At 46.2% G+C, this 27,170-nt stretch overlaps 1 protein-coding gene and 1 long non-coding RNA gene across 6 annotated transcripts in view; one reads left to right on the top strand and one right to left on the bottom strand.

Annotated features, from left to right (window-relative positions):
- Positions 1-27,170, bottom strand: part of IFFO1 (intermediate filament family orphan 1) — a 147,944-nt gene that overhangs the window by 3,380 nt on the left and 117,394 nt on the right. For all 3 annotated transcript variants that reach the window (XM_085619816.1, XM_085619814.1, XM_085619815.1), the window contains 2 exons: positions 12,227-12,319; positions 9,773-9,903 (listed from right to left, as the gene is read on the bottom strand). In XM_085619816.1, coding sequence (XP_085475942.1) covers positions 9,773-9,903; positions 12,227-12,319 — 224 coding nt within the window. The remainder of the gene's footprint in view (positions 1-9,772; positions 9,904-12,226; positions 12,320-27,170) is intronic.
- LOC146812708 (uncharacterized) overlaps positions 1-27,170 on the top strand; it is a 256,230-nt gene that overhangs the window by 213,294 nt on the left and 15,766 nt on the right. For all 3 annotated transcript variants that reach the window (XR_014966889.1, XR_014966887.1, XR_014966888.1), the window contains one exon: positions 2,746-2,889. This is a non-coding gene — a long non-coding RNA (uncharacterized LOC146812708). The remainder of the gene's footprint in view (positions 1-2,745; positions 2,890-27,170) is intronic.

The following is a 27,170-nucleotide window of genomic DNA, read 5'->3' as shown; positions in this document are numbered from 1 at the left end:
GGTAAATATCGGTATTTATGAATCGGTATTTACCGAATCGGTAATAATGCATCCCTTCCCATTCATTCCTTTGGGCCTGGAGGCCCATAGGAATGAATGGGAAGCCAGTTACTATTACCGATTCGGTAAATACCGAGTCGGTAATAGGGGAGGCATTATCATGGGTGGCAGGGTGTCACATTGACACCCTGTTGCACCCCTGATTCGTGCATGTGTGCACATGTGGCGCACATACATGCCCTAAGGGCATGTATGTCTGCCACATGGCACTTTTGAAATAGCACAAAAATGCTTTTTGAAAGGTATTCGTCATTTACCATCAACTTGCAGTTGGTGGCAAATAACGAATCCAGACACCAATAATGCACTCACTTGAGTGCCCCCTACATAGCATTTCTGGATTCGGTATTTACCGAATCGGTATTTTACCGATTTCTTAAAATTCCGATTCGGTAAATCCCGAATCCAGAAATCAGCCACCTACATCTCAAGTGCCTCAATACCGGTCGGTAACGGGATATTTACCGAATTTCGGCCGTTACCGACCGGTATTTGGCTACCTACATGAGGCCCATGGTGCGGCTACCACTACTTGGATGTGACAGTTTCTTAAACTGGTCAACTGCGTGGAGAGTTTACAATTGTTATATAGAATTGGATCACTGACACAATAACGGAATCAGAAATATCGCGTGGACATAATATCGTGCCCAAAATATTGAGAATCAAAAGATCGAGAAGGTAAGTTCAAATAGGTAAGCATAGATTCACCATACTTGACTCCACATCTACATAAGATATATATATACTGGGGCGTGGCTTGGACGCCAAACAAGATGGCCACCTGACTCCGGAGCTCTGCTGCACCGAGACGGACTTCTCTTCCGTTTCAGCTGTTTTCTGGCCGTTCCTGTGGATTTCTTTCGGCTGCTGCCTACGGACCGTGGTGTGCCTCCGATGTGACCGCCAGACCCGACCTTTGTGCGGTAATGCTCCGTTTTTTGGCTAGCACCGTAGGTGCCTCAGCGCGTCCGCCATTTTGAGGCTGGCGTGATTTTCGCGCGCGGCCAATCTGTGTAAATTCTCCTCACACGGAGATCAGTCGATAGCGCCTGATGGCTCCTCCTACTCTTGCCCGCTGCCTCTGAACATTTGCACCTCCTTTTACCTATATTTTTGATAGCTGCTTCTTACTCTCTCTCATGATTTGCTGCAGCTTGTCTCCCTCACCAGCCATTATTCCTGCCTCATGGGTGACTTCTACCTCTTTGCCCCAAGTATGAATACGAAGTTTCAGACTTTCCCACTTTAGTTAACAAACAAATATATTCTACATGGCTCCTGGATGTCCGCAGGTCATTTTTGCTACTCTTTGAAGGTCAGCTCATCGTTGGTTGGGACTTCCTTTGATACCTGGTGTGCTGCTGCCTCTCAGTAAACATATCCGCTGGTTTTCCACACATCTCTATGGACCGTTATTGAGCTCTACCACACATCGTTGAACACTGTTGCTCCTTTTTTGAACTTTGTTATTTGTGGTACACGACGCTCGCCAGGGTCTTTTTTCACTCTGTTTTCTGCACATTTGGGCTCTATGGGCAAGCTACGCAATCCAAAGTTCGTCTTTGTGCCCTCGAAGTCTCCTCCTACGCCCTCTTCCTCTTCTTCCTCAACAGCGGATCATTCTTCACTTACAGAGACAATGGCGGCAGCGGCTCCCAATCGCCCTTCTCCACCATCATCAGCCTCTAATAAAGCGTCTCCTTCTACTACTTCTTCTAAACGCTTGAAACAGGATTCTCCTCCTCCCGATAAACCTTCGTCTCCTATCTCTATGGAACTACTACTGGAGGAAATTCGCGCTTTACGCCCGTTTGTGGAAGAGATCAATACAAAAATGCAACTTTTTGAGGCAAGATGGGCGACTATGGACACCCGAGTATCCTCCGTGGAGCAGCAGATTACGGATATCCACACTAACTCTCAACGTATTTCCTTGCTGGAAAAGTCTGTTCTCACACTTCAACAACACAATGAGGACTTGGAAAATAGAAATAGGAGGAATAACCTACGTATTTATGGCCTGCCGGAATCTTTGGAGGGAGATGACCCTGTCGCATTTTTCTCTTCCTTTCTTTTGAAACTTTTGGACATCCCTTCTACTACTTCTCTTAGTATCCAGAGAGCACATAGACTTGGTCCTCGTTCCTCAGCCTCAACTAAACCACGAGGAGTCATCATCCTATTTCTGAAGTTCACTGATCTCCTTCTGGTCCTTTCTGCAGCTCGATCCAAACGCCAAGTCTCCTGGATGGGCCAGAGGGTGTTCCTCTCGCAAGATGTCTCTAACGTTACTGCTGCGAGAAGAAAGGAATTTTTGAGTCTTCGACCTTCTCTACGCTCTCTGGGTGCTAGGTATGGTTTATTCCATCCCTGCCTCTTCAAGGTGACCCATCAGAATCAGACTTGGACTTTTCATGATCCTGCCGAACTTAAATATTTCATTCATATTCAGACTAATGCTGGCATGGATACCTCCAATTCTGCTAATGGTTGACTATTTTAACCTCTTTTCTTCTCTTGCAGGTTTTTTCGGTTAATGTTCTGATGTGGGCTTTCCTTTGTCGCTTTTGTCGTTGTTTTTTATTAGCTGCTGGATTGTGTTTTCGTTTCCTATGTATATTTTCTGCTTCTATATTGTTGTTTTTTAGTCTAATTGTCTGCATTATCTTTTTCCTTCCCTAGATTGGCTGGTGTATTATTCTTCTCCATCCCATGTGGTTCGTTTTGTTCCCTTCCCGTCCTGGTGCAGATGGCTCTCCTGGCTTTGGGTGGTCTTTCTTGTCGAATCTTTCCATAACCCCATTATCTCCCCTTTTTCCCTCTCAGGTATGTCTCTTTCAGTCATCCTGTTTGGATATGTACTGTCTCTTCTTGCACTTTCTTCTTCCTGTCCTTCCTCTTCTTCCCCTTCTTTTTCGCTTCTCCTGTTATTTATTCCTATCTTTCCTCTGCCTGCTCTATTATTACATCTTTTTTCTTATTCCCTTTTAACTGCACCTTTCATTCTTCTTTTTCCTTCTTCTCTTGATATGTATTTACTGGCATATTTTTCTTACTTTCTGTTATTGTGGCTTTCTTTCCATGTTCATAATTTACTGTTTTTGCCTTCAAAGTTATTTCATGGAATGTAAAAGGTTTTATTAACCCGATTAAGAGACAGAGAGTCCTTTCCCACCTAGCTTCTTACAACCCCGATTTAGTACTTTTACAAGAAACTCATCTTACTGAAGCGGAATCGCTTAAGTTGAAAAGAAGCTGGGTGGGCACGGTTTTATTCTCTCCCTCTTCTAATAAAAAGAATGGTGTTGCTATTTTATGCCATAAAAGGTTAAAATGTAAAGTTGTTTCCCAAGATACGGACACTGATGGTCGATGGGTATTAGCTAAGTTGTTAATCAATTCTGTATCTCTAACTGTTCTTAATGTTTATGGCCCTACTCACCCTGATTGTAATTTTTGGCCTGTAATTACCTCGAAATGTTTTCAGCATAAAGATACCATGTTTGTTTTAGGAGGTGACTGCAATCAGATTGTTGATCCGTTTCTTGACCGCAAATCCTCTGTCCGTTTTAACCCTCACAAATCACACAAACAATTTCTCGACACCATTTCGCAGTCGCACCTCATTGATTCATGGAGACTTTCACACCCTGACACCCTTGATTACTCCTTCTTCTCGCCTCCTCATGCCTCCCTCTCCCGCCTTGATTATATCTTTCTTTCTCAACCCCTTTCTCAGAACCTCTTATCCTCCTCTATCGAACCCATAGTTATTTCTGATCATGCCCCTATTGTCACGACCTTCGATCTTCTCCCTGCACCTCCTAAGCCTTCCCGCTGGCGATTTAATAATTCCCTTCTCGCAGATCCTCTTTTCTCTTCCTCTTTTCTCTCCTTTGCTAATGAATTCTTCTTACTTAATTCTGACCCCTCTTTGGCCCCTCATGTTATTTGGGATTCTTTTAAGGCGACTGCACGGGGCTTTGTTATTGATTTTGTCTCTAAAAAGAAGAAGCATTTTCTTAAAAAACAGGAAAACGTGTTGGCTCATATTAAATCTTTAGAGCATAAATTCTATACTTCCTCTAGCAAGTCTGTTTTGCCAGACCTTATACGTGCAAAAATGGATTTTAACAAAACCACGACTGACAATGCCTCTTCAATTCTGCTTCGGAGTAGTGCTCGTTACTATGGGGGTCGCAATAAATCAGGTAAGCTTCTAGCTAACTATCTTAAAACCCGCAAAGAGCGTACCTCTATAGACTCCATATACTCTTCGGATAACCTACTTCTTCATAAGGAACAGGAGATTCTTAACCAATTCCAACTCTTCTATCAGTCCCTCTATACACCCGAGTCTCCTCCTTCCCCTTCTCTTCTTCAATCCTATTTTGAAAAGCTCCCTGCCCCCTCCACCTCCCATCTTAATTTCCCTGATCTTGAGCATGACCTTTCTATCACTGAATTGGATAGTGCCTTAAGGACTCTCACCAAAGGCAAAGCGTCGGGCCCCGATGGTTTCTCTGTTGAGTTTTATATGCATTTCTCTGACCTTTTGCTTCCTAAACTTCTTTCACTTTTTCAATCATTTTTTCTCTCCGGCTCTGCAGCTGGCTCTTTCCATGAGGCCACGATCTGCCTTATCCCCAAGGAAGGTCGTGAAGGTCGTGATCCTCAACTATGTCAAAATTACCGTCCAATATCTTTAGTCAACGTAGACTATAAATTATTTGCCAAACTCCTTGCCCTACGTCTGGACCCTCTTATGCCCCATCTCATTGGGAAGGAACAGTGTGGTTTTGTCAAAGGTAGACTCACTTCGGACAATTCTCGCCTTTTCCTTAACGTTTTAAATAAAGTTACGTCTCTTTCCATTCCTCTTGCTGCTATCTCTGTTGATGCTGAGAAAGCTTTCGATAGGGTGGATTGGTCCTTTTTGTTTGCTGCTTTGCGTTGGCATGGTTTTGGTCCTAAATTTATTTCCCTTATCTCCTTGCTTTACTCTAAGGCACTAAGGCCTAAGACACTAAGGCATCTGTTCTTGTCAACGGCCATCTCTCTTCGTATTTCCCTCTCCAACGTGGTGTTCGTCAAGGTTGTCCTTTATCCCCGCTTCTTTTTGTTCTTGCCCTCGAACCATTTTTGACGGCTATTCGGAATAATGTTTCTATCTCTGGCTTTCTGTATGGCAAGACGCATCTGAAACTCTCCGCATATGCTGATGACATTCTTTTATTTATCTCTGCCCCTGAACAATCTATTCCAGCTCTACTATCTGAGTTTACCTCCTTCTCACAAGTCTCTGGATATAAGATCAACTCTGATAAAACTGAGATTCTTCCCCTTACAAAATATTGCCTTCCCCATCAGTTTTCTTCTACTGGTTTTGCATGGAACTCCTCTAAAATTAAATATCTGGGAATATGGTTCTCAAATTCCATCGCCGCGTCCATTCAATTGAACATGTCTATAGTTCTCTCCCGTATTGATAAATTATTATCATCCTGGAACCCTCTTTATCTTTCATGGTGGGGTCGGCTTGACTCGATTAAGATGATGGTATCTCCCATTCTCATATATACTTTATCCATGCTCCCTGTGCATATTCCGGATGTCCATTTTAAACGCATTGATTCCTGTCTTTCTAAGTTTCTGTGGAAGAATAAGAGGTCCAGGATTGCTTTAGCCATCCTTCTTAAACCTAAACCGAATGGTGGAGTCAACTTTCCAGATTTCCGTCTCTATCATAAGGCTTTCTCTCTGCGTCAGGCCTCTAGATGGCTTATCTCACAACCCTCTCCTTTTGACCCTCTTTGGCTTTCTATTGAGCGCTCACTACTCTCTCCGTTTTCTCCTCTTGAAACCATACATTTCTCTGTTAAAAATCCATTCACTTCTCTTCCCTTATTCAGGTATACCTCCTCCCTTCTACATTCTCTAGTCTGCTCTACTCCTATTACTCGTGAATCCTTTTTAGAATCCCCTATTTGGTATAATTCACTTATCCTCTTAAATAATAGGCCTATTTATTGGTCTTCTTGGAGGTCAAAGGGTCTCGTATGGGTTAAACAGCTCTTTGATGGTCTTATCCCATGCTCCTTTCCTAACTTTCGTCTTTCATTTCACTGTCCTCAGTCTTTCTTGCGCAAATTCACTGTTCTTATGACTCTCCTTCTCGATGTTTACTATTCCCTTCCTCCTTCATCAACTCCTATCTCCCAGCCTCCTCTCCTCCAAATCTTGCTTAATCTGCCCGAAGCCTCTCTTATTTATAAATCTTTCTCGTCCCCTCCTCTGAACCGTTCTAAATCTAAGCTGGAGTGCGCTTGGGAGTTAGATCTAGGTTGTGACTGGTCGACTGCTCTTTGGGATAAAGTCTGGTCCAGATCACTGAAAACGTCTCGCTCTGCTTCCCTGACTCAGTCTTAATTTTTTCTTTATCACAGATTATGTCTCTCCCCGGTTTCGATTTCTCGTTTCTCCCCTACTCATGGTTCTAATTGTTGGACCTGTGGTTCCTCTGATGCTGATCTTCTTCACCTTCTCTTTCTTTGCCCTTCTGTTGCTACTTTGTGGAGTGAGGTTTGGTCTTATGTTTCTCGACTATTTTCCGTCTCTCTCCCCTACTCTATTCCTCTTCTTTTCTTAGGCAGTCTTTCTGATTCCTTAGATATCCCCTCAGACTGCTCTGGTCTATTAGACTTTATGCTTGCCCTGGCATTCCAACACATAGCCTTTAACTGGAAATCTCTCACTAATCTATCCATAAAATGCTGGTGGAACTCTCTTTGTCACCATCATAGGCTTGATGTACGCGTTGCTGCCTCCTCCACTCCCTCTCTTAATAGGGACTTGTTTTGGCTGCCCCTCACAACATACCTTGATCGCATGGCGTCGAGGCGCACTTCACACTGCTCTTCTGAGAATTTTAAACCTCCATGAATGATTGATTGTTGCTGCTCTGTCCTCCTTATCATATCTCCCATATTGTTTATTTTCTCCTTTACTCAACTTGACAATCGCTTTTTGACTTCTTTATCTGCTTGTTCTATTTGCCATGTTTGCTTCCTACCATCTTCATATTGTTTCCCTTTCTTCTTTTCTTCTGTTCTCCTTCTTCCTCTTTTCTTTTTCTTTTCTTTCTTTTTTTCTTTCTTCTCTCCCTCCCGTCTCATCCATAAAACCTTATAAAATGCTTTTTGTTTACTTATTAGACAGTATTGGCCTATTGTCCCTCTCACTCATCATCGTTAAGATCATATGTATTGGTCAGTATTTCTGTATTCTTTCAAGTTATCTCAATAAAGCATTTCAAACTGAAAAAAAAGATATATATATATACTGTCAAGTACATGTGTGTGGAGTTATACATAGTAACCCTTTGCTTACATATAGAAACTTACCCTCACAATATTTTTGTCCTCTATATTCTTGACACAATATTTTGGACCACAATATTTCTATTTCCAATATTCTAAATACCATATGATCATGTCCCCAATATTGGACTGAATACCAATGTGAAAACCACATGGGATATAATTGATGGTTGCTTGAAAAGGCCATATCATGGACTGTGAAACTAATTTTGTTTGGCAAACTGAATTGACTGAATTGAATCCAGCATTTAAAGAAACAGTTAGGCCTGATCCCCCGAGGAAGTAGCATTTATGCGCTGCAGAGCACCCTCTGGCTATAGATGATAAGATATGTGTGATGTAGTCCAAAGCAAAAAGTAAAACACTGGCAAGTACGTTGGAAGAATAGAAAAAATGGAGAAACTAGTTTATATATCTGCTTGCTTTAGAGTTTGGTGCCTTGGAATAAGATGAAATTTGTTGTAAATCAACAGCACCATTAGGTGAACGGTGTATTGATGTGTAGGGCTCCTAATGTGCCTAGCCGAAGTCTCAGTTTCCCATGAAAAATGCATTAGCATTTGCTTGATGATGGTAATGTGGAGTTCGCCCCAGGGTCAGGATCCTGGGTGTTGGTGGCACTAGATCATGCACTAGTTAGCGAACGAAAATTATGGTGTATAGGAAGACTAAAGAAAAAAACATATTGGCAGCAAACTTCACCAAAATCAGTCTGACTCTATGGTCAACATTAACCATTTTAATTTAGAAGTGGTTCAAACAAGGTCTTGATTTCTAGGTAATCTGAGAGTGTACAGAATGAACGAGGGGTCAGAATTTCAAAGGATTTTAGCATTCGCAAACCCTCTGATTCAGTAAATCAGAGGGTTTGTGAATGCCAAAACCTTTTTTCAAATGTACTAAGCCCATTTAGTGATCTGGAAAAGGTTTTCTGAATTATTAAATGGGTTAAGGAAACCATAGAATCTGTATTTAGAAAGACTCTCTTCGGGGCTTCCCTTCAAAATACCAATTACTTATGGTATGTATTAAGGTTTTGAGACTGAAATCCAGTCACAAAACATTCATGCACATATTTACAACATTTTGGCATAAGGCAGGACCGCAAGCCTTCTAGCTTTGCTAATCTACGTCAAAAGACGAGGGCAGGAATGCACTGTATTTACGAGATTCCTGTCCTTTCTGCCAGCACCGCCGTACAAACTCCATCCAAGCGCCAACGCAGGCCCCCTTGCACCATGGTGCGTCTGGAGGCACAGGCAGTCTTGAAAGCAACTGACATCAGTGTGTGGAGGTGGCACCTACATATGCTCTAGCATGTCATTTCCAGAGCTGAATGGTGTCAGTGTGGAGCTCCACGGCACCTCCTATCAGCATGCAGAGGTACTGCTGAAAAGTTTCCAGTTCTGATGCCTTGGGAATATTCAAAAGGTTTGGAATCTGCAGCTAGATCGAGTTTCTACCAGAAAGAGCATTACCGAAGGCAAGTAACTTGTTGGAACAGCCTGGTCCTGGTGAACTGAAGTTCTGTGCTCACCACATTTATTAATAGACAAGTAAGCACCAGTGATAGTTAGGTTATGTTAGTGTTTTGTAAAGCGCTGGTTCACCAAAGGTTTCTTGGCGCAAATGAGAGTGGAAAGAGGATGAAGGTGAACTAAAGTTAAGGTGATGATTGCAAATCCAGCTGTGTTTTTTTAAAAGGTGCCTGAAAACAGCATGAGATTCTTTGCATGTGAGCATATCAGACAAAGCATTCCAAAGTTTGACTTTGCTGGAACTCTGTGGTTTCCAACCTCCAATACCGAGGATTGGCCCATCCTGTCATCACTTACATATGACCCATTAGGCACTGTCGGAAGCAGTCTTACCTCTGCCTAACTCTTGCTACACCATTGTTCCAATTACTGTAGTCACTTCTTACTAATTTTGGAGGATCATGTCTTATGGCCAGCAAGTGGTGGACATCAGTATGTCAAGGACACTCCGAAGTTGGATATGGTGGCCCAGCACGAATCACCACAGTTATGTGCTGGGCACCACTCAAGGATTCCCCATCATGCTGCAGTGCAGACAGGACAGTGGGAGTGAGAAGCTTCAGTGGAAAGGACACCCGTTGTAATTGCTTCCGTTTCATTATATGGACAACGTTGGAAGTAAAGGTGAGGATTCTGCTAATAATATAGAACAATTCCCTTCTCTAAACTGAGCAATAAAGGTGTGGATTTAGCAAAAGAAAGATACACTCCTCTGCCACCAAAAAGAAACTAGTGTTTTTTTGTTTTTTTTTTCTGCTGACTTGCTTTTTGAATGGATACCCTGCTTCTTACCTATCTCCTGATTGGGTGATGAGGCGGCGACAGGTCTCCATCTGCACATCTAGGCCACGCTTCATGCTGCACATCTCCATGTATTCATGGAGGTGGCGGTTCATATCATTCTTGGCTGTTGTCAGTTCCAACTAAGGATCAGAGACAGAGGCAAGACATACTTTAGTCCCATTCAGGCAACTAATGCATTGTACCATCCCGCTTACTGTGCTGTTTTCTTCTACTCTCATTGCTCCCACCATGTGCCATTTCTTCTTCCATTTCCATGTTCTACTCGTTCTTACGCGGTGTTCATGCCTCCATCCTATTGTGTTGTACCTTTTCCCTGTTAGGATGTTCCCTATTCTCTTTCATGTTTTGTATCCATTTGAGCTATTACCTTCACTATTCCTTTCAATCATAATGTCATTTACCCTCTCCCATTATTAAATCCATCCATTCCTCCTACTGCTATTTCCGTTACTATAGCAGTATTCCCTGCCTCCGGGCTTATTATTTTCCCTCTTAATGTGCTCTCACCCTCTCTTCTGTAATATTATCTACTCTCTGTGTTTGTTTGATTCACGCTTAGTTCTCGTCTCCTGTTTTAATTCATCTTTTTGCTTTAATATGATCCTATAGTTCTCTGTTGTAATTACCTTTATCTTCTTCTGGCCTTATGTGCGTTTGGGGCACCCTATTCCTCTGTTTATATGAATCCCTTTAGTTTGTAATTATCCCGGGCCTCCTCTTCAGGCCTTCACTTTCTTCGCTGTCAATAACTCGTCTCTCCTTTTCTGTGCTCCCCACTCACCTTGTATCGACCCTTTCTTCCCTTTAGTATGTGCCCCTCTGAAGTTGTAACTCATCTCCTATTGTGGCACCCTTCACATCTTTTAGATTTCCATTTCTCCTCTTGTGGCATTACCTTTCTTTCCTACTGGATTGTAACTCTGGCCCGTACAGGTATAGCATCTCCCTTGTATGTCTCGTGTGCTCCCCACCAGATTACCCTTGTCTTCTAAATTATTCCCACTCTCCTCTTCTGGCATCCTCTCTTGTGTGGTATTCCCTCTCTTCTTGTGGTATTTCATCTCTCTCCTGGTGTAATTGCCTTTCCCCTGGAGTTATTTCATCCACCCTCTCAGCTTCTTCTGGTATCACCCAGTTCCTCTTTTCACTTTCTGCTCTTGTTGAACCTCCCTCTTTCGTCCTGCGGTATTCCATCTTTCAACTTGTAGTATCATACTCTGTTCTCTGAAGGTATTCTTTCTACCCTTTTGGTATTTTCCTTTTCTTCCTTCTAGTATGATCCCTTTGTCCTCTGGGTAATGACCCTCTCTCTGTGCTAGACGCTCTATTCTTCCCAGCAGTATTCACGTTCTCCTTTGCTGTTAATTATCCTATCCTCTGATATCTATTCCTCGCTCCTCGTGTGGTATTCGTTGCTTTCATCACAGTGTTATACCTCTGACTTCTTCGGGTATTACATCTGTCTTGTGCAAGACCATGTAACCTGCCTACAGTGTTTCTGCTCTCCCTGTCTAACCTATCCACAGTATTTCAGCTCTCCCCTGGTAATATTCCCTCTTCCCTGTTCATTTATTTTCTCCTGTCATCCCTTATTCTCTTTCCTCCCTCCCTCCCTCTGATGGTATTCCCAGCCTCCTCCTATAAAGTTCCTTCCTTACCCTTCACCATTGTGTCCTTGTTTTTCAGTACTTATCTTGCTCTTACTATTCCCTGCCCCCTCTATTATTCAGTGCCCTCTTGTGTTATTACACTCTCTCGGCACCCCCTTCTGTGGTATTCTCCCCCCCCCCCATGCCGGCTCCTGTAGGTAGCCCCTCTCTCGCCTGATGTGATTTCCTGGCTCTTGTGGTATTCCTTCCCTTGCCTCAAGCATGACCTTGTTGTCCTCTGATGTCATTCCTTCGCTCCTCTTGTTCTATCCCTTCTCTTCATGCAAGTACGGTCCCTCCTTCATTTTCAGGAGTCCCTTCCCTTGTGCCAGACCATAGTCTCATACGGCACTATTATCTCTCTCCCCCTCTCTCCCCCCCCTCCCTCCCTCTCTCTCTCTCTCTCTCTCTCTCTCTCCACATGAAGCATGTTACCTCTCTTCTGCTGAAAGGTGCCTTACCTGTTGGCGTTATTCCATTTCTTTTCTATACTTGTACTATCAAAACTATGCTATTATAGCACCCCTCTTTGGTGGTATCACCCCTCTACTTACAGTAATCGTTGTGGTACCCTACTTCTCCTCTGCTGTTATTCTTTCTCTGTCCTTCATCCTTTGGTGTTTTCCAACTTCTCTTGCGGTACCCCACGCTTGCTCTGAGGTATTCTATCTTTCCTCTTATGACCACCTTATATTATGTAGCTTACCCCAGCTCAGTTCTGAGGCTACACCCCCCAACCACACCTTTGTGACATTTCCTCTCATATTTTTGTTCCAATCTCGCTCAATCTCACCTCAATCTGATCGATCGTTTCTTGATATTCCTTTTCTCGGCTCTTGAAGAGTGACTCTGTGTCCTTTATTACTTTTTCCAAGCTGTCTTCTTGCTGCGAGAGAGACAGAAGAGGACAGCATGAGAGTGGTAGGGGAGAGGCTTTCACAGAAAGTTAGGAGTGTCTGATAACAGCTTGTTTTCGTATAGCGCTTCCTACTGCGCTTATGCCATACTTAAGTGCTGAAAATAACGTGTCACTATTACCAAATTTATAGAATTCAACTTAGCAACCTCAAAAAGATGGAAGACAGAGACTGTCAGACCGGGGTTCAAACTTGTGACCTCCAGAGCCCCATACTGGTCAACAGCAAGTGAAAAGATTGAGAAAATAAGGGAGCAAACGGCCAATTGAAGGGGATAGGAGAACAAAAGGGAGGCTTCAAGTGGAAAAGTGGGTGGGGTGAAAGCCACAAAGTCAGTCTCCTTCACTTCAAGTTCTTCATATGCACGTGGCTAGACAGCGAAGCAATCCTGCAGCTCTTTCTGGCCTGCAGGGGATAGCACGTGGAGAAGTGTGGCTCAATGATTAGAGCGGCAGACCCTGATGCAGAAGTCTAGCCCGGGACCAGGGTTCAATTCCCCGCCTCGGCGGGTCTTGGGCTAAAAAATTCCACGGACCTGATAATTCTCGCCTCGGTGCCATTCCAATCATGGAGTCCCACTCTGCAACTCTGGGCAATAGCTTGCTTAATCTCCACAACGGCCCCCACAACGCTAAGGATGCCTGGCCTCCACCTTGGGGGTGCCCAGGAGTGGACGCCTCACAGGGAAAGCCAGGATGGTTTCCACAGCGGTATTCGTACAAGCACCTTGAGACCCTTGCGGGTGAGTAGTGCGCTATACAAGTATCAATTTACAATTTGCCCGTCCAAGCCAACCAGTTCTAGCCATTTTTGGAGGCACCAGCGCCCCCTTTGACTACGGTGCATCTTCATACTCCTTACGGTAGTTGCTAGTCATCTGGCTGCAAGGCAGTTTGCATCTGGGGCGCACCATCATTCTCACCAAAAAATAGAAGCTGTAACAAGTCAGGTCACCACTCTATGAAGAAAGGCACAGGGGAGCTAGTCTGAGCGTGCTTAATAAGGAAACCCAAGATTTCTTAGAAGGTCCTTAGAGATGGGATAAAACTTATTGAAAGTCCCGATACCTACCATTTTACGTCATCTATGAAACCTTATTGATACATTGATACAGGATTATCCCATGCATCAGATCAAGTACATTGAGCTGTGTTGATAGCACATGGAAGATGACTCAGTTGTATGGATTTTTGCAGTAAGACTTTAACAGAAACTAACCTACACGGTACAAGAACTTTATTTTACCTGAGTTATTGTCACCCTGTTTATCACTGTTGCATAATAATCATCTTAAAAGTCTTGCAACTGTCATTGCACTTTCAGTAGAAATATCATCTCTCAAAATTGCACGATGGGAGTATTTCTTAAGCTTCACTTCATGATTGTGTCGATTTTGTTCGTTTCCGGTTATTGAACTGCCAACATTCTTTTCATATCCTCAATGAAATCAGAATGCTGATTGCATTTGTATTTAGTATTTATAAAGGGTTGCAAACATCCAGAATTGGGTATCTTGGTGGTAGAATCCAGACTACTGACAAGCAGGAAGCATCTATTAGAAGACGCCTAAACACGAGGAAACAGCCATATTTGCAGCAACCTTTGTAATTTCAGCAAATCAGGTTCAGACCCAAGATAACCAGGTAACAGATCTGCAGCTGACTGCATCTGCCGTGGAGAACGAAAGACCACACCTCATTTTCAAACAAAACTTGGGTCCCGCATGCGACACTGAAGCACAGATCTCAATAAAGGAGAGGGGATATACCACTTATATCGGTGGCGAAGTGGAGACCTCGGATGAGTATACATAACCTAATGGATCAGGCAACTGGGACTAAAGAGGATTCTCCTCAATCGGCAACCAGTGCGAAGTGGCTAGGACTGGAGAGGTAGGATTCCTCTAGGAAATACCACAGACCAATCTTGCTGTGTAATTGTGAATAAGGCACAAAGGTGAACCCAGTTAAATGACATTGCAGTAGTCTAAAAGTGCCAATACAAATGCATTCTGAATGAAGATCTTCTGGGCAGGTGGGAAATAGATAGAGTACTAACATCAGACTGTGCAATTGGAACAGCAATGACTCAGCCACTAATAAAACATGGTCAGCTGAAGCAAGCGCTGCATTAATCTTTACACCCAACTTTTTCACCACCATAACAGACGAACGGGTTGGACCCACAGTACTCGGCCAGAAATCTAGCATCAAGGAATAGTGAATTGACAGGACATAATAGGTCGGTCTTCAAGCCATTCAGTTTTAAGCAGTTTTTATTCATCCTGCAGTAAACATTGGACAAACAGACATGACAGTTTGCAGCTGCTAACTTAGAGTCTTCCACAAATCTGGTAAAGATTTAGGTGTCATCTGCGTACAGAAAGAAATCCAACTCGAAAGAGTCTGTAAGATGAACTAACAGGATCATATAAAGATTGAAAAGTAGTGGTGAGACCCATGGAAACCCACAGTTACATTGTCTAACTGAAGAAAAAATCCCTGCATGACGTGGAAAGATCTGACGGACAAAAAAATCTGCAAGCCAGCGTAACACCTGTCTATAAATACCCTAATCCGATAGTAAAGGGAATGATTTACAGTACCAGATGCCTCAGTGAAATCCAGGAGGCCCAAAGCAGTTTAGATATTTGCATCAACCGAGGATGGCAGATCTCCCAGGACAGATACAATAGTAAGCTTTATGCTGTGCTCAGAGTGAAAACTCATCTGGGCCAGAAGCAAAAGATTATTTTTAGCCACAAAGTTCAACTGTTGTTGAAAGGCGACTTTCAACAGTAACATACTAAGAAAAGGCCGCTGTGATATAGGTCTAACTTTAGAAATGTCATCTGGTTTCTAAGAGGGAATTTTTTAACGAAGGAATTACATGGGCTGACTTTAACATTCCTGGAATACACCCTTCCCATAAGGAGGAGTAAATCATTACTGTGGCCTAACAGGTATCCAGAGACAGAAATAATTTATCTAAATTGGAAGGAGGAGGATCTTCTGTAGTACCAGAGGGTCAACTTTGAGTTAACAGAGAGATGCTCTCTTTGTTGTCCAGCAAAGAAACTCAGTCAATTGCGCAAAATTATTATTTCAAGTAGGGGATAACACTGGGGAGGAATCTACAATTGGGTCGAATCAGATCTCATCTACTCGAATTTCTTTACAAACCAATTCCTCAGAGGTCCAATTTATGCCATGTCATAGCAGAAGAATGTCTTAATCTGAGCGCAAATTTTCGAAAATACATTTTTTTGCTCATGAGCTACATATTTTGGAAATCTTGGGTATTATGCACAGGTTTTTCGCTGTGCTTGAATTGAAATTCTCTCTCTGCTTGTATTTCCAGGAAAAGAGAAATTGTGCAGAAGCGTGAGGAAGGAAGAAGGAATCGAGGCAGTAGCATCAATATCCGCTCAGGCTAGCAACACTGCTGGCGGTGTGTGAAAAACCTCATTTATTGCAATAAAAGCTCAGCTGACTTGCAAGCTGTTCCAAGCAGTGGGCATTGATATAATAAGCCATTGCAAGGCAACCACCAAGCTCAAGCCACTCAGTCAACGCGCCTTTCTTTCTCACCTAGCAATGCTCTGTGCTGCCTGCTAGAAATCCGACTTACTATTGTGTGCACACACATGCGCTGAGGGACACAAACACTCCAAGAAATGTTGAGGATTGGCATGTAAGGGGGTGAAGACATGAGATCCGTACAGAGGAAAGTGTGGGAGATGGGTGTATCAGGATTGAGATATTAAGTGGTTCAAATTAATTTTTTCTAACTTTAGGAAGTATTGCAACAAACAAATAGAGAGAGGAAAGTTTAATGTAGTTGCCTTAGTTATTTGGATATTACATGAAAAAAATTAAATGTATAGTTTGATGGTATTTTCCCTTGATTTTCGGTTTCCTCTTGATCTTAACATCCTTTGCAATAATTTGAAAAAAACTCAAAAGTTTCTTATGTGTTTTCGCAGTTTTGTAACCAGAGCGTTCCTCATGTGCACCACTGGGACTTTGCCCTCTTCCACAATGCTGGTTACTTGCAGCTTTTACAACATTCTATCTGGCTTTGTTTTCTGCTGCTTTGTGGATACAATACACTGAGAATACAGACCTGAGCCACTGTGTACTAGCTGTATCCTCCATCTGGAATCTTCTCGATATAAATTCATATGCCTCCAGTTGAGTTGAGTTATGTCAGGTATACAGCTGTGAACAGTCAAGCGTCCGTAATGCAGAGTTTCTGAGTCTAACATTCTTTGGAAACGTGTACCTATTGTTCCAGTTTTTGTTAAGCATGGTGTTCAGTACTGAAAGACCTGCTTAGATCCGCCTGTGTTCTAGAACAGATTCATGCCTGTGTCTTCTCGCATAGCGGACTCCTTTTATCCTACCTATCTAGCCTACAATATTCTAATCTGATTCTTTAGCTTCCGCTACCGGCATTCACCCTTAATTCTGTGGTGATTCCACTGTCATTTTTGTCCACTTTTTAAATCAGGTGCTTCAGTATATTCCTTTGTTTTAGCCTGTGGCTTCTGGATTCCAGGTTTCAGACCCCTTATGGTTTCAGCTGAATTTCCAGTGGAACTTCTCTCGCTCTTGAGTACTCCGACTTATTGTTTGGTATTTAGTGCCTCGTGTGACAAAATCCCACCAATCACAAATTTCGGAATATTTAGGAACGGCTATGAATTGTCTAGGGTGACAAAATCAACCAGATGACTAACGCAACTGATTGCAAATGATTTTTCAGATATTGCTTTTTTTTTGGGGGGGGGGAACATTTTATTGGCATTTTGTCTGAATAGACAATCGATACATCAGTGGAATTCTCATTAGTGCATACAGTAGATGACAAACATTATGTAATAGGAGCACATCTCTTACATTGATCAATAGGTTTCAACTCACACTCAGTAGCTACTGATCTGCTGCGTGCTGTGACACAAACCCTGGTATCCCCATCTCCGTTGGTTAGTCGCTATCTGCTGACATCTGCTCCTCTTGAGGGGGTTCGCAAATATTACCACGGAATGTATTCCATCCTCCCCACATCCGGGCCCATTTTTTGGGACATCCCTGGTGGACATGGATTGACTTCTCAGTTATCATTGTGCCGTCCATATCACAGCACCACTGCCGATGAGTCGGAGTAATTCCCGAACCCCAGTGCTGTGCTATATTGCGCTTCGCCAATGCCCTTCCCAGTGCCACCCAATCTTGAGCCACGTGATTGAGATCTGTGGGTTCCCAAATTTTAAGGAGATATCTCTTTGGTTCCGGTGGGACCTCTACTCTAGTAACTTGCGAAATTGTGTGCATTATGGCCTCCCAATAGAGTGGAATTGCCGGGCATTCCCAAATTGTGTGCCAAAAGGTGCCTATTGCACTCCATTGTCTGAGGCAGAATGGAGTATCCACCCTGCCTAACTTATGTAGCAGGATTAGTGTGTAGCAGGTGCGATGTAAGATTTTCAATTGTATTAGTTTTAGTGTAGAAGGTATTGCTACTTCTCTCGGGGATGCAAGGGCTTCCTGCCAGTCCTCCTCATCCAAGTCTCCTACGACTGCCTCCCATAGCTCCTTAAGGGTTGTCGTGGGGTCCTGCTGATTGTTGATTATTTTTCAGTATGTTAGGGAGATGGCTTTTTTTGCTTAAGTGATCTGTTAGAAGTCTGTCCTCTAGTGGTGAGGCCTCTGGGAGTTGCGTGGTTGGTGGAATAACTGCCATGAGTGCATGCCTAACTTGCATATATCTTGCCTGTGCCAATCTGTAAGTGGCTTGCAGCTGGGTGAATGGGACAACCCCGCCTTTTTTCCACAGGTCTCCCACCCTGGAGATGCCTATCAGATCCCATTGTTGGAATCCCTTGGTGTTTCGCAGTTTCTCCAATTCTCGGGTGTCCCACAGTGGCGTCGCTTGTGTGAAAACCCTTCCCAACCTAATGCCCGCTGTGCCGCATGCCAGACATGTATTGTGTGTGCCGTGGGACCTGTGTGAGTCGTCTTCCTGGATCTATTACATAGTAACCCCATGATCCCTTCAGCTTCTAGGAGATGCCTATCCATACGGAATTCTGGGTTGTCCTGTGATGCATGAAGCCATTTATTTATCACAATGAGCTGTGACGCCCAATAGTACAGTTGTATATTTGGGAGGGCGATACCGCCGGCATACCAGCCTTTCACTAGTTTCTTCATGGCGATACGGGCAGACCTTCCATCCCATAGCAGTTTGGTTACGTCAGTGTTTATCATTGAGAAATTGGTGGGGCAGACCGGGAATGGGGTGTTTTGTAGGCTATATAAGAATCTGGGAAGTGCCATCATCTTCAAGAGGGCCGCTCTTCCCAGTAGAGTGAGCGGTAACGAGCGCCAGTGTTTGACATCGCGGCGGAACCTTGCCAGGGGCTTCATAAGATTTTCTTCAGTGAAGTGCGTGGCCTGAGGTGTGACATATATGCCGAGATATTTGAATCCCTGTTCTGCAATCTGGATTTCGCAGTTGCGCGGCAGTCTGGGCGGGGGGGGGCGTGCAGGATGTAGAGAAGTGATTTCACCCAGTTGATAGGATAGCCTGAGGCCCTGCCATATGCTGCACAGATGTCTAGCAGGCAGTTAATAGAGCATGATGGAGACGTCAGATATAGCAATACATCGTCTGCATATAGTGATGTGCGGTCTTCCCATCCCATGGCCCATTTCAGCCCTCGGATGACCGGATCCTGGTGTATCCATGCCGCTAGTGGTTCCAGTACTATCACAAATAAAAGTGGAGAAAGTGGGCAGCCTTGTCTCGTCCCTTTACCAAGAGAGAAATCCGTCGAGGTGCGGCCGTTGTACAGCAGGCGTAGCCATTCACAGAATTTGGGGCCGGAGGACTGCAAAGAGGAAGGGCCATTCGACCATGTCGTATGTCATGCGTGCATCTAGGGACAGAATAACTGCGTCTTCCACAATAGTAGACCTGCGTGCCATGACACTATGAAGCCTCCGGAGATTCAAAGCCGCGCTACGGTTTGGCATAAAGCCTGACTGATCCAGGTGGATCACTGTTGTGAGATATGGCTGCAATCTCATTGCCAGTATTTTGGCAAGTATTTTCGCTTCTGCATTTATTAGGGCTATAGGCCTATAAGACATGCATTCCTGCGGTGGCTTGCCCGGCTTATGAATCGCCACTATTGTCGCTAGGCGCTGCTCTCTGGGCAATTCTCTCATTTTTAGACTTGTCTTGTACATGTTAAGCAGGTGTGGTGTAAGTTGGGTAGCTGCTCTTTTGTAGAATTCCACCAGGATGCCATTAGGTCCCAGGGCTTTTCCCGTATGTAGTGCACCTATGGCTAAGGTAAGCTCATCTGGAGGCATATCTGCATCCAGCGCCAGGGCAGCATCCTGAAATAGTTTGGGCATATGAATGTCTTTCAGGAAGGCTAGATTGTCTTCTATTGTGTTTTTGGCTGTGGGCGTGTATATAGTTCTGTAATGTGAGGCCAATGCGTCTGAGGTCATATCCCTATTTCTAACCGGAGTTGGGCTATCCATCTGCTAGCTCGGTCCTTTTTATCTAACCAGGCGAGAAGCTTACCTGCTTTGTCGCCCAGTTCGTAAACAGTATGTTGCGTGGTCGTGAGCTTGGCTTTCGCTTCCTCCCGTGCAAATGCCTTATATTCCTGCTGTGCTAAATGCAACCTATGTGCTGTGTCATCATTGATATCTACTGCATGATTCACCTCCGCCACGGCTGCTCCCTGTTCTAATGTTTCAATCTGTTGTCTTTGTGACTTTTTATGTCCAGCAACTAGTGAGATTGCATGACCCCGTAATACCGTTTTATACGCCTCCCACAACATCAGAGGTGAGGACACAATGTTCGTTTTCGGCGAAATATTGCTTTGTGGCTGTGAGCAGACCCTTTCCTATCTTTCGGTTTTTAAGATATCCTGGGTATAGTGTGAACAGGCGACGTCGAGTTGTAGTGTGGGATGTGTATGCAATGCACACAGGCGAGTGGTCAGAGATGCCCCGGGGTAAGTGTTGGATCTCTGATATCCTTTACAACCCTGTTGCTAACGTGAATATGTAGTCTATTCTTGAAAGACTATTGTACACCCCGAGTGGAAGGTATACTGTCGGTCCTGCGGGTGCTTAGCTCTCCAGACGTCAATGAGAACAACGGCGTCTACAAAGTCCACTAATTTGAGGTTTGCATTACTAGGGTTTCTAGGGGGTTGCCTATCTGTGGCATTGAAGTCTCCACCTATAATGATTTCTCCTTGCGGTAAAGATAGTAAGAATTTTCCCAGTGCTGGCAAGGTTGTTTGATGTAGTGTTGGCGGGATATAAACTGAGGCCTGATTATACGACCGACCCTCCCATTGACATGCCAGCGCTGCAAACCGCTCTTGATCATCTGTCCAAGATCCATTGAGTATCAGTGGGAAACGTTTATTGACCAGGATTCCCACACCTCGAGAACCGGAGGTAAATTCAGAGTGTACTGATATTTTGTATCCCCATCTATCTAGGGCCTTACAGGCCGAGCCCATCAAATGTAACTCTTGTATTAGTGCTACCGCCGGACCTTTGCGTTTAATGTATTGGTGGACCAGCCCCCTCTTAATCTTGTCACCCAGTCCATTTACATTCCATGTATAGCACTGTAAAAGGAGGAGGCAGCGTGCTGGGGTTCAGGGAAAGGTTATCTGCAGTGTCAGTTAGTGGGTCTGTGTGTGTCATTTGCGATATTAGCAATGTAAGGGTGTAGGGCACCTTGTGGTATCCACTTCACGTTGTCATCGTGTATGCCTTCTAGTAAAAACAACAGTAACAAACATAGAACCATGAACTGTTCCCCGTTTCCCTGCCTCCCTGCCCAGCGGTCCTCGAACTACCCGCCGCCCCAACTAAGCAGAGTGCTTTTTTCCCATAACTTGTACTTGCATGGGAGAAAGAGTCTGTCAGCGACCTTCGGAAGTCCTCCCTTTAGTAAATCAACTGCGACGGCCAACATCGTATATGGAGGTGTGTAGTTCACAGCCGTATAGGGCGGCTTACTGGCCATTGTATTCTAAGTAAATAAGGCGCAAATTGATAAATCATAGCACACTTGGGGATATCATGTCTGGTGGTTGGTTCAATGTTTCAGTGACTTCCAATTGTTAACTAGTTCTGACATCGTGCCTTGTAGTGTCGGCCATGGTTCCAATAATCCATATTCATTCAGTTCCCCTTTTCGCTGGAATCAGTAGATCTGGATATTTGTGACTCTTGCAGTCAGTGTTGCTGCTGGATTCTCGTTTTTCTAGATCTTGCAGCTGGGCGCCATCCCTCCAGCCATTCTCGGGTCTCCTCAGGTGTGGCAAAAAACCAGGTTTTTCCTTCCGCCTCTATTCTTAATTTCGCTGAGAAGAGCATCGAGTATTGGAGTTCTCTGGCGCGTAGTTCCTTCTTTACGTCTATGAAGTTGCGTCTTTGTTTGGTTACTGCAGCTGTTTAATCAGGATAGAGCGTGACAGTACAGTTTTCAATCCGGATAGGAGGAGCTATTCTTGCTGCCTGTAGAATAGCGTTGCGATCTCGAAAATTGCATATGCGCACCAGTATTGGTCTGGGGGGGCCACCCGGTCTTGGCCTCCCACCCGGTACACGATGAGCTCTTTCTACTGAGAAGAGCTGGACAGTCCTCGTGGCTGCAGCTGGTTCTTAATGAGGTCTTCCACAAAGAGGTCCAAGGCCGGCCCCCCCACATTTTCTGGTACTCCAATAATTTGCACATTGTTGCGTCGTGAGCGGCCTTTCTGGTCATCCAGTTTAGCCAGTATAAGCGTATTGTCAGCTTCCAGGTGGCGTACCTGGCGTTGCAGCTTGGCCATATCTGTGGAAAGCGCCGTTGTTGTGGATTCGACCTCTGTTAGTCTTTCTGACAATTTTTTAAAGTCTGCCAGTATTAGGGATATATCTGTGGAGATCGTGCCAATAGAGGACTGGACCTGCTGCAGGGCGGCCATAATGTCCACCAGCGTGACCTCATCAGGGTCATTAGATGCGGGGGTCACTGTTTGGGCAGTGTTCATTTGGGGTTTCTCAGTCTGATCTTTGCTGTATGCATATTTGTCCAGTTTTACAGTAGGTGGGCCTCTCTGGCCCGGCCTCCCATCTCGTCCTGCGCACCAAGGGTTCCACCAGGCACACAGGGGGAGGGCAGCAATCGCCGCTGCCTATCGCGTGATATGTTACCACGCGTGGCCTTTCGGGTTTCCCGCCCTCCCCTCCTGCGTCGCCGGATGCAGGCGGCGTTGATTTGCGTTGCGATCCTGTCCGAGGTGCTGCTACAAGGCGCCAATTGCTCCTGTATGCTTAGGCTCGCAGTAAGGTGTGTAGGGCCTGTGGGTCAGTGTTTTTCAGTGCCACGCGGTCAGCTCTATGCTCACACGGTCCACTGGTTGTCCAAGGCACCCCACCAGTGTTGCCGAGTCTTAAGCTCCCAATCTTTCATGACTACAGGGGGAGTCTGTACAGTGAATGAGTAAGGGCGTGGGCTTGTTGGCAATGACGCAGTTGCGGCACGGCCGAGCAGCGTCCAGTAACCTGTACTTGTTTTGCGGCTTTCTGTCGCAGCGTCTCGTCCTCAAGGGTTTCAAGGATGATAGTTCCCACTCCTGATTTCTAGCAAGTGTCGACACGTAGTGCTCTGAACCACAGAAAGGACCGTCCCTAGTTGTGTCTTAAGAGATGCCCAATTTAGTGGGGGCAAATCACAAAAATTGACGGACTGTGTCATGCTTCATCATCTGCCAGTCCTCGCCCTCTAAAAACCGCGTTTGATAGAGGGCGGGCATACACCTGAAGACAGGGATGCACTTCTAAACTAAGTGGGGGCCCAAACAAAAAAAGGAGTGAATGAATTTAAAAACCATCATAGTAGAGGAGGAGCCTAGCACGCATCCAAGATGGTCGCGTGAGCACAGGGCTCCCCGGACCCTCGCTGCTCCTCGGAACTTACCCTGACTTTATCCTGACTTGGTTGACGGATTCTGGAAGATGAACGTTGGCTGAACCCTAAACTCTTTTCAGAAACCAAATCGGACCTGGGAGACCTGATCTATGGTGGTTTGAACTTTTGAGGCCCGACTGATGGCTGTGCCCGGTGCGAAGGTGAACTGTGGAGCCGGGGCATAGTTGAACAACAACGGCATCGGGGCTGTGCCAGCGGCCGTCCCATCACTTTCGGTTTCACTTTTGGATCTCTGAGGGGCTGGATAGTGGAGTTGCTTTGTGCGGCTGGGTTTTCACTCGGCCTTCGCTTGGTGCCGTTGCCTCCGCCTGATACCAGTGTGCCCATTGACTTTGATCCCCTCGCACCGCCACATTGCGGTCTCTGGTACGGCTCGTGTCTGCTTCGCCTGTGCCCCTTCGACGCTTGCTCGGTGGTCCCCTTCGGCGAGCGTGGTTCACATGGGAGGCAGGGGGCATCCCGAGAGGCGTAAGACCAAGACATCCCTACGCGGGGGACCGGTCCAGACTAACAACATGGACCGCTACACTCAAGGTAAAGGGTCCCCTGGGACGGCCAGTGTTCTCCCGGATGACGCTGGTGGTGTTCCGTCCGTCCCTCCGGATTTGTCATTGCAGGACATCATGGGCGCCATTAACGGCATCAAGGAGACCATCGCTAAGCAGTACGAGGCCTTGGCCCGTAAAATCGACACGGTGGCCATTGATGTTACGCTAATTCGGGCGGATCTCGCTAAGACCAATGAGAGGGTTCAATCGCTGGATGTGCGGACGTCCACCCTTGGTACGGATGTGTCGGACCTGCAGACTGCTCTTGGCGACCTCAAGTCGGCCAACGACCTGATGGCCCGGTGGCTGGAGGACTTCGAGGGACGGGCTCGGCGCAATAACGTCCGCGTCATAGGTGTTCCAGAGACCTCCGACAATCGCCCGGTTGATCTTATGGTTGAGGAACTCATCCTCAAACAGCTTGCCCCCGCTGGCCTGAGTAAGTTCTTTGCCGTGGAGCGGGCCCATCGAGTTCCAGGCGGTCGGCCGCGACCGGGAGCTCCCCCGAGGCCTATTGTTGCAAAACTTTTTCACTACAGAGACCGAGATGCGATTCTGCAGGCCTCACGGGTACATGGCCCGGTCCGATATGAGAACTCATCCGTTAACTTTTTCCCGGACTTCACCCAACTTGTCCAGAAACAGCGGATGGGCTTCCAGGGGGTGAAGCGCCGTCTCCGGGACCTGGGTCTTAAGTACTCTATGCTTTTTCCTGCTAGGCTCCGAGTGGAATACGAAGACCGGACTACCTTTTTTGACTGTCCTGCGACTGTGAGTGACTGGCTGGATTCGCTGCCGGACCGGGGTGACCGGCCTGGGCCTTCTGCTGGTACCGAGGGTGGCGGGCCTCTTTCGGAGTGACTTTTGGTCCTTGACTTTGACATTTTGTTTTGTTCGGCTGGGTTCTACTTCTTTTGTGCATTTTGTTTCATTATGATCTGTGTGGGGGGCGGGCAGGGACGGGTCCCTTTCCTCCTCCGGGGTCTTTTCGTAGAATGGGGTTTGTAGGGCGACAGGCACACTGCAAGTTGGGGTGGTTTTTTGGACCGCAGGGGTGCAGGGTGGGGGGAGTTGAATTCGGGGGGGGGTTGGTGGGTGGGAGGGGTTGTTTGGATTTGTGTTTTTTGTTTTCAAGGCGAGGTATTGGCTCTGGTTCAGTTTCAGGTGTCGCGCTATTTGCTGGGGGATCCTTGATCTACTGGAGGGGATGGGGGGGGACGGGTTGAGATTGATGTCTTGGAACGTCAACGGATTGGGGGATCGTATCAAACGGGGTGTTGTGTTGCAATATTTGCGTCGTTTGACTCCTGATGTGGTATTCTTACAGGAGACGCATCTGGTTGGTAATGTTTGTCATGCCATGAACAGGGGGGGATACCGACTCGTGGCCCATTCCGGTTTTACCACTGGCTCGAGAGGGGTAGGCATTCTCTTACGATCTTCACTTCCGCTAGAGATCACCAGGGTAGTCCTAGACGATAGAGGGCGCTATGTGGCTCTGACTGGGAGGTGGGAGGGACAGTCCCTTTCCTTGGTTTCGGTTTATGTTCCCCCGGGCCTCCAGAACTCCACTTTCTCAGACTTGGGTCGTATGCTGCTTGAGCTTCCTGACAGTCTTTTGCCTATGGGTGGGGATTTTAATTCGGTTGTCTCGGGTGATCTGGATCGCCACCCGCCCAGGGCCCTCCCTGCTGCCCAGGCGTGGCTCGGCGGACTCTTGGAGACCTTCAGTCTGGTGGATTGTTGGAGGTTAATGCATCCGACACAGTGTCAGTACACATTTCACTCTGGGGCCCATGGGAGTCTCTCCAGATTGGATTATTTTCTTATGCCCGCGGCCCAGACTGCCCGGATTCGAGAGGTTAAGCACCTGGCCCGGGGTATCTCTGATCATTCCCCACTGTGGTTGCTTTTCGACACCGGGACGCGGTCCGATGGGCGGATCGCCCCTATTAACCCTTGGTACCTGCGAGACCCCAAGATTCGTGATAGCCTGGTTAAGTCGATTGATCAGTATTTTCTCGAGAATGAGGGGTCGGTGTTGTCCTCAGTGTCCCTGTGGGAAGCCTTCAAAGCAGTGCTCCGCGGGCATGCCCTATCTCAGATAGTGGTGGCTAAGAGGGTTAAGAATGAGGCGGTGGTGAAGCTGGAGACTGAAATAGCGGGGCTGGAGGCAGCTTTGGAGACGGGTGTCACTCAGGATGGGCTTCATGCCCTCAGCTTGAAGCAGTTTGAATATAAGTCTCTTGTTACTGACGCTGCCAAGACCATGTATAGGGAGCAGCAGGGTAGGTTGTATGATGCCGGGGACAAGGCGGGTAAACTGATTGCTTGGTTGGATAAGAAGGAGAGAGTGAATCGTGTGGTCCCGGAGCTTCGGGTTTCGGATGGAGTGTGTGTGACTGACCCTGGTGAGATTGTGGAGTGTTTTGCTGACCACCTCCGGGCGGTGTACTCCCCGGTGTCTGATAGAGCTGAGGATGACTCTCGTCTCTTGCTGCGGGATATTGCCTTGCCCGGCTTATCCGTCGAGGACCGTGAGCAGATGGATGCCTCCCTGTCTGTCGACGAGATTGCTACTGCGATTCGTTCCCTTCGCTCGGGCAAGGCTATGGGCCCCAACGGACTGCCGATTGAACTGTATAAACTACGCCCGGATAAAATCGCGCCTTTCCTCCGTCGTATGTTTCTGGAGTCGCTCGAGCGGGGTTCCCTTCCCGACGACCAGCGTCTGGCTACTATAGTTGTGATTCCCAAAGACGGTAAGCCACGAGACCGCTGTGCCTCATATAGGCCTATTTCCCTACTAAATGCCGAACCGAAAATCCTTGCCAAGGTCCTCGCTAATCGCTTGCTGAGCGTTATATGTGATTTGGTACATCCGGATCAATGCGGCTTTATCCCTCATCATAATACCGCTCTCAACTTGCGGCGTCTGCATGGCGTCCTCGCTAGGGCGGAGTACTTCTCTGAAACGGCCATATTGGTTTCCTTAGACGCCACGATGGCCTTTGATACCATCGAGTGGCCATTCCTTTGGGCCGTCTTGGCGAAGTTTGGCTTTGGGGAGGGATTTATTAGTTGGGTGAAGCTCCTCTATGCTGGACCAATGGCTCAGGTTGTTGTCAATGGGCGGGTTTCTCGGCCTTTCGCTCTCGGGAGGGGTACTAGGTGCCCGTTGTCCCCTCTGCTCTTTGCTCTCGCCTTGGAACCGCTCGCTGCCTGGCTCCGCTGGGAGCCC

This window comes from Triturus cristatus, chromosome 7 (assembly GCF_964204655.1).
Source record: "Triturus cristatus chromosome 7, aTriCri1.1, whole genome shotgun sequence".
NCBI classification, from domain to species: Eukaryota; Metazoa; Chordata; class Amphibia; order Caudata; family Salamandridae; genus Triturus; species Triturus cristatus.
The sequence above is the reverse complement of the archived record's forward strand: the minus strand, read 5'-3'. Positions and strand labels throughout refer to the sequence as shown.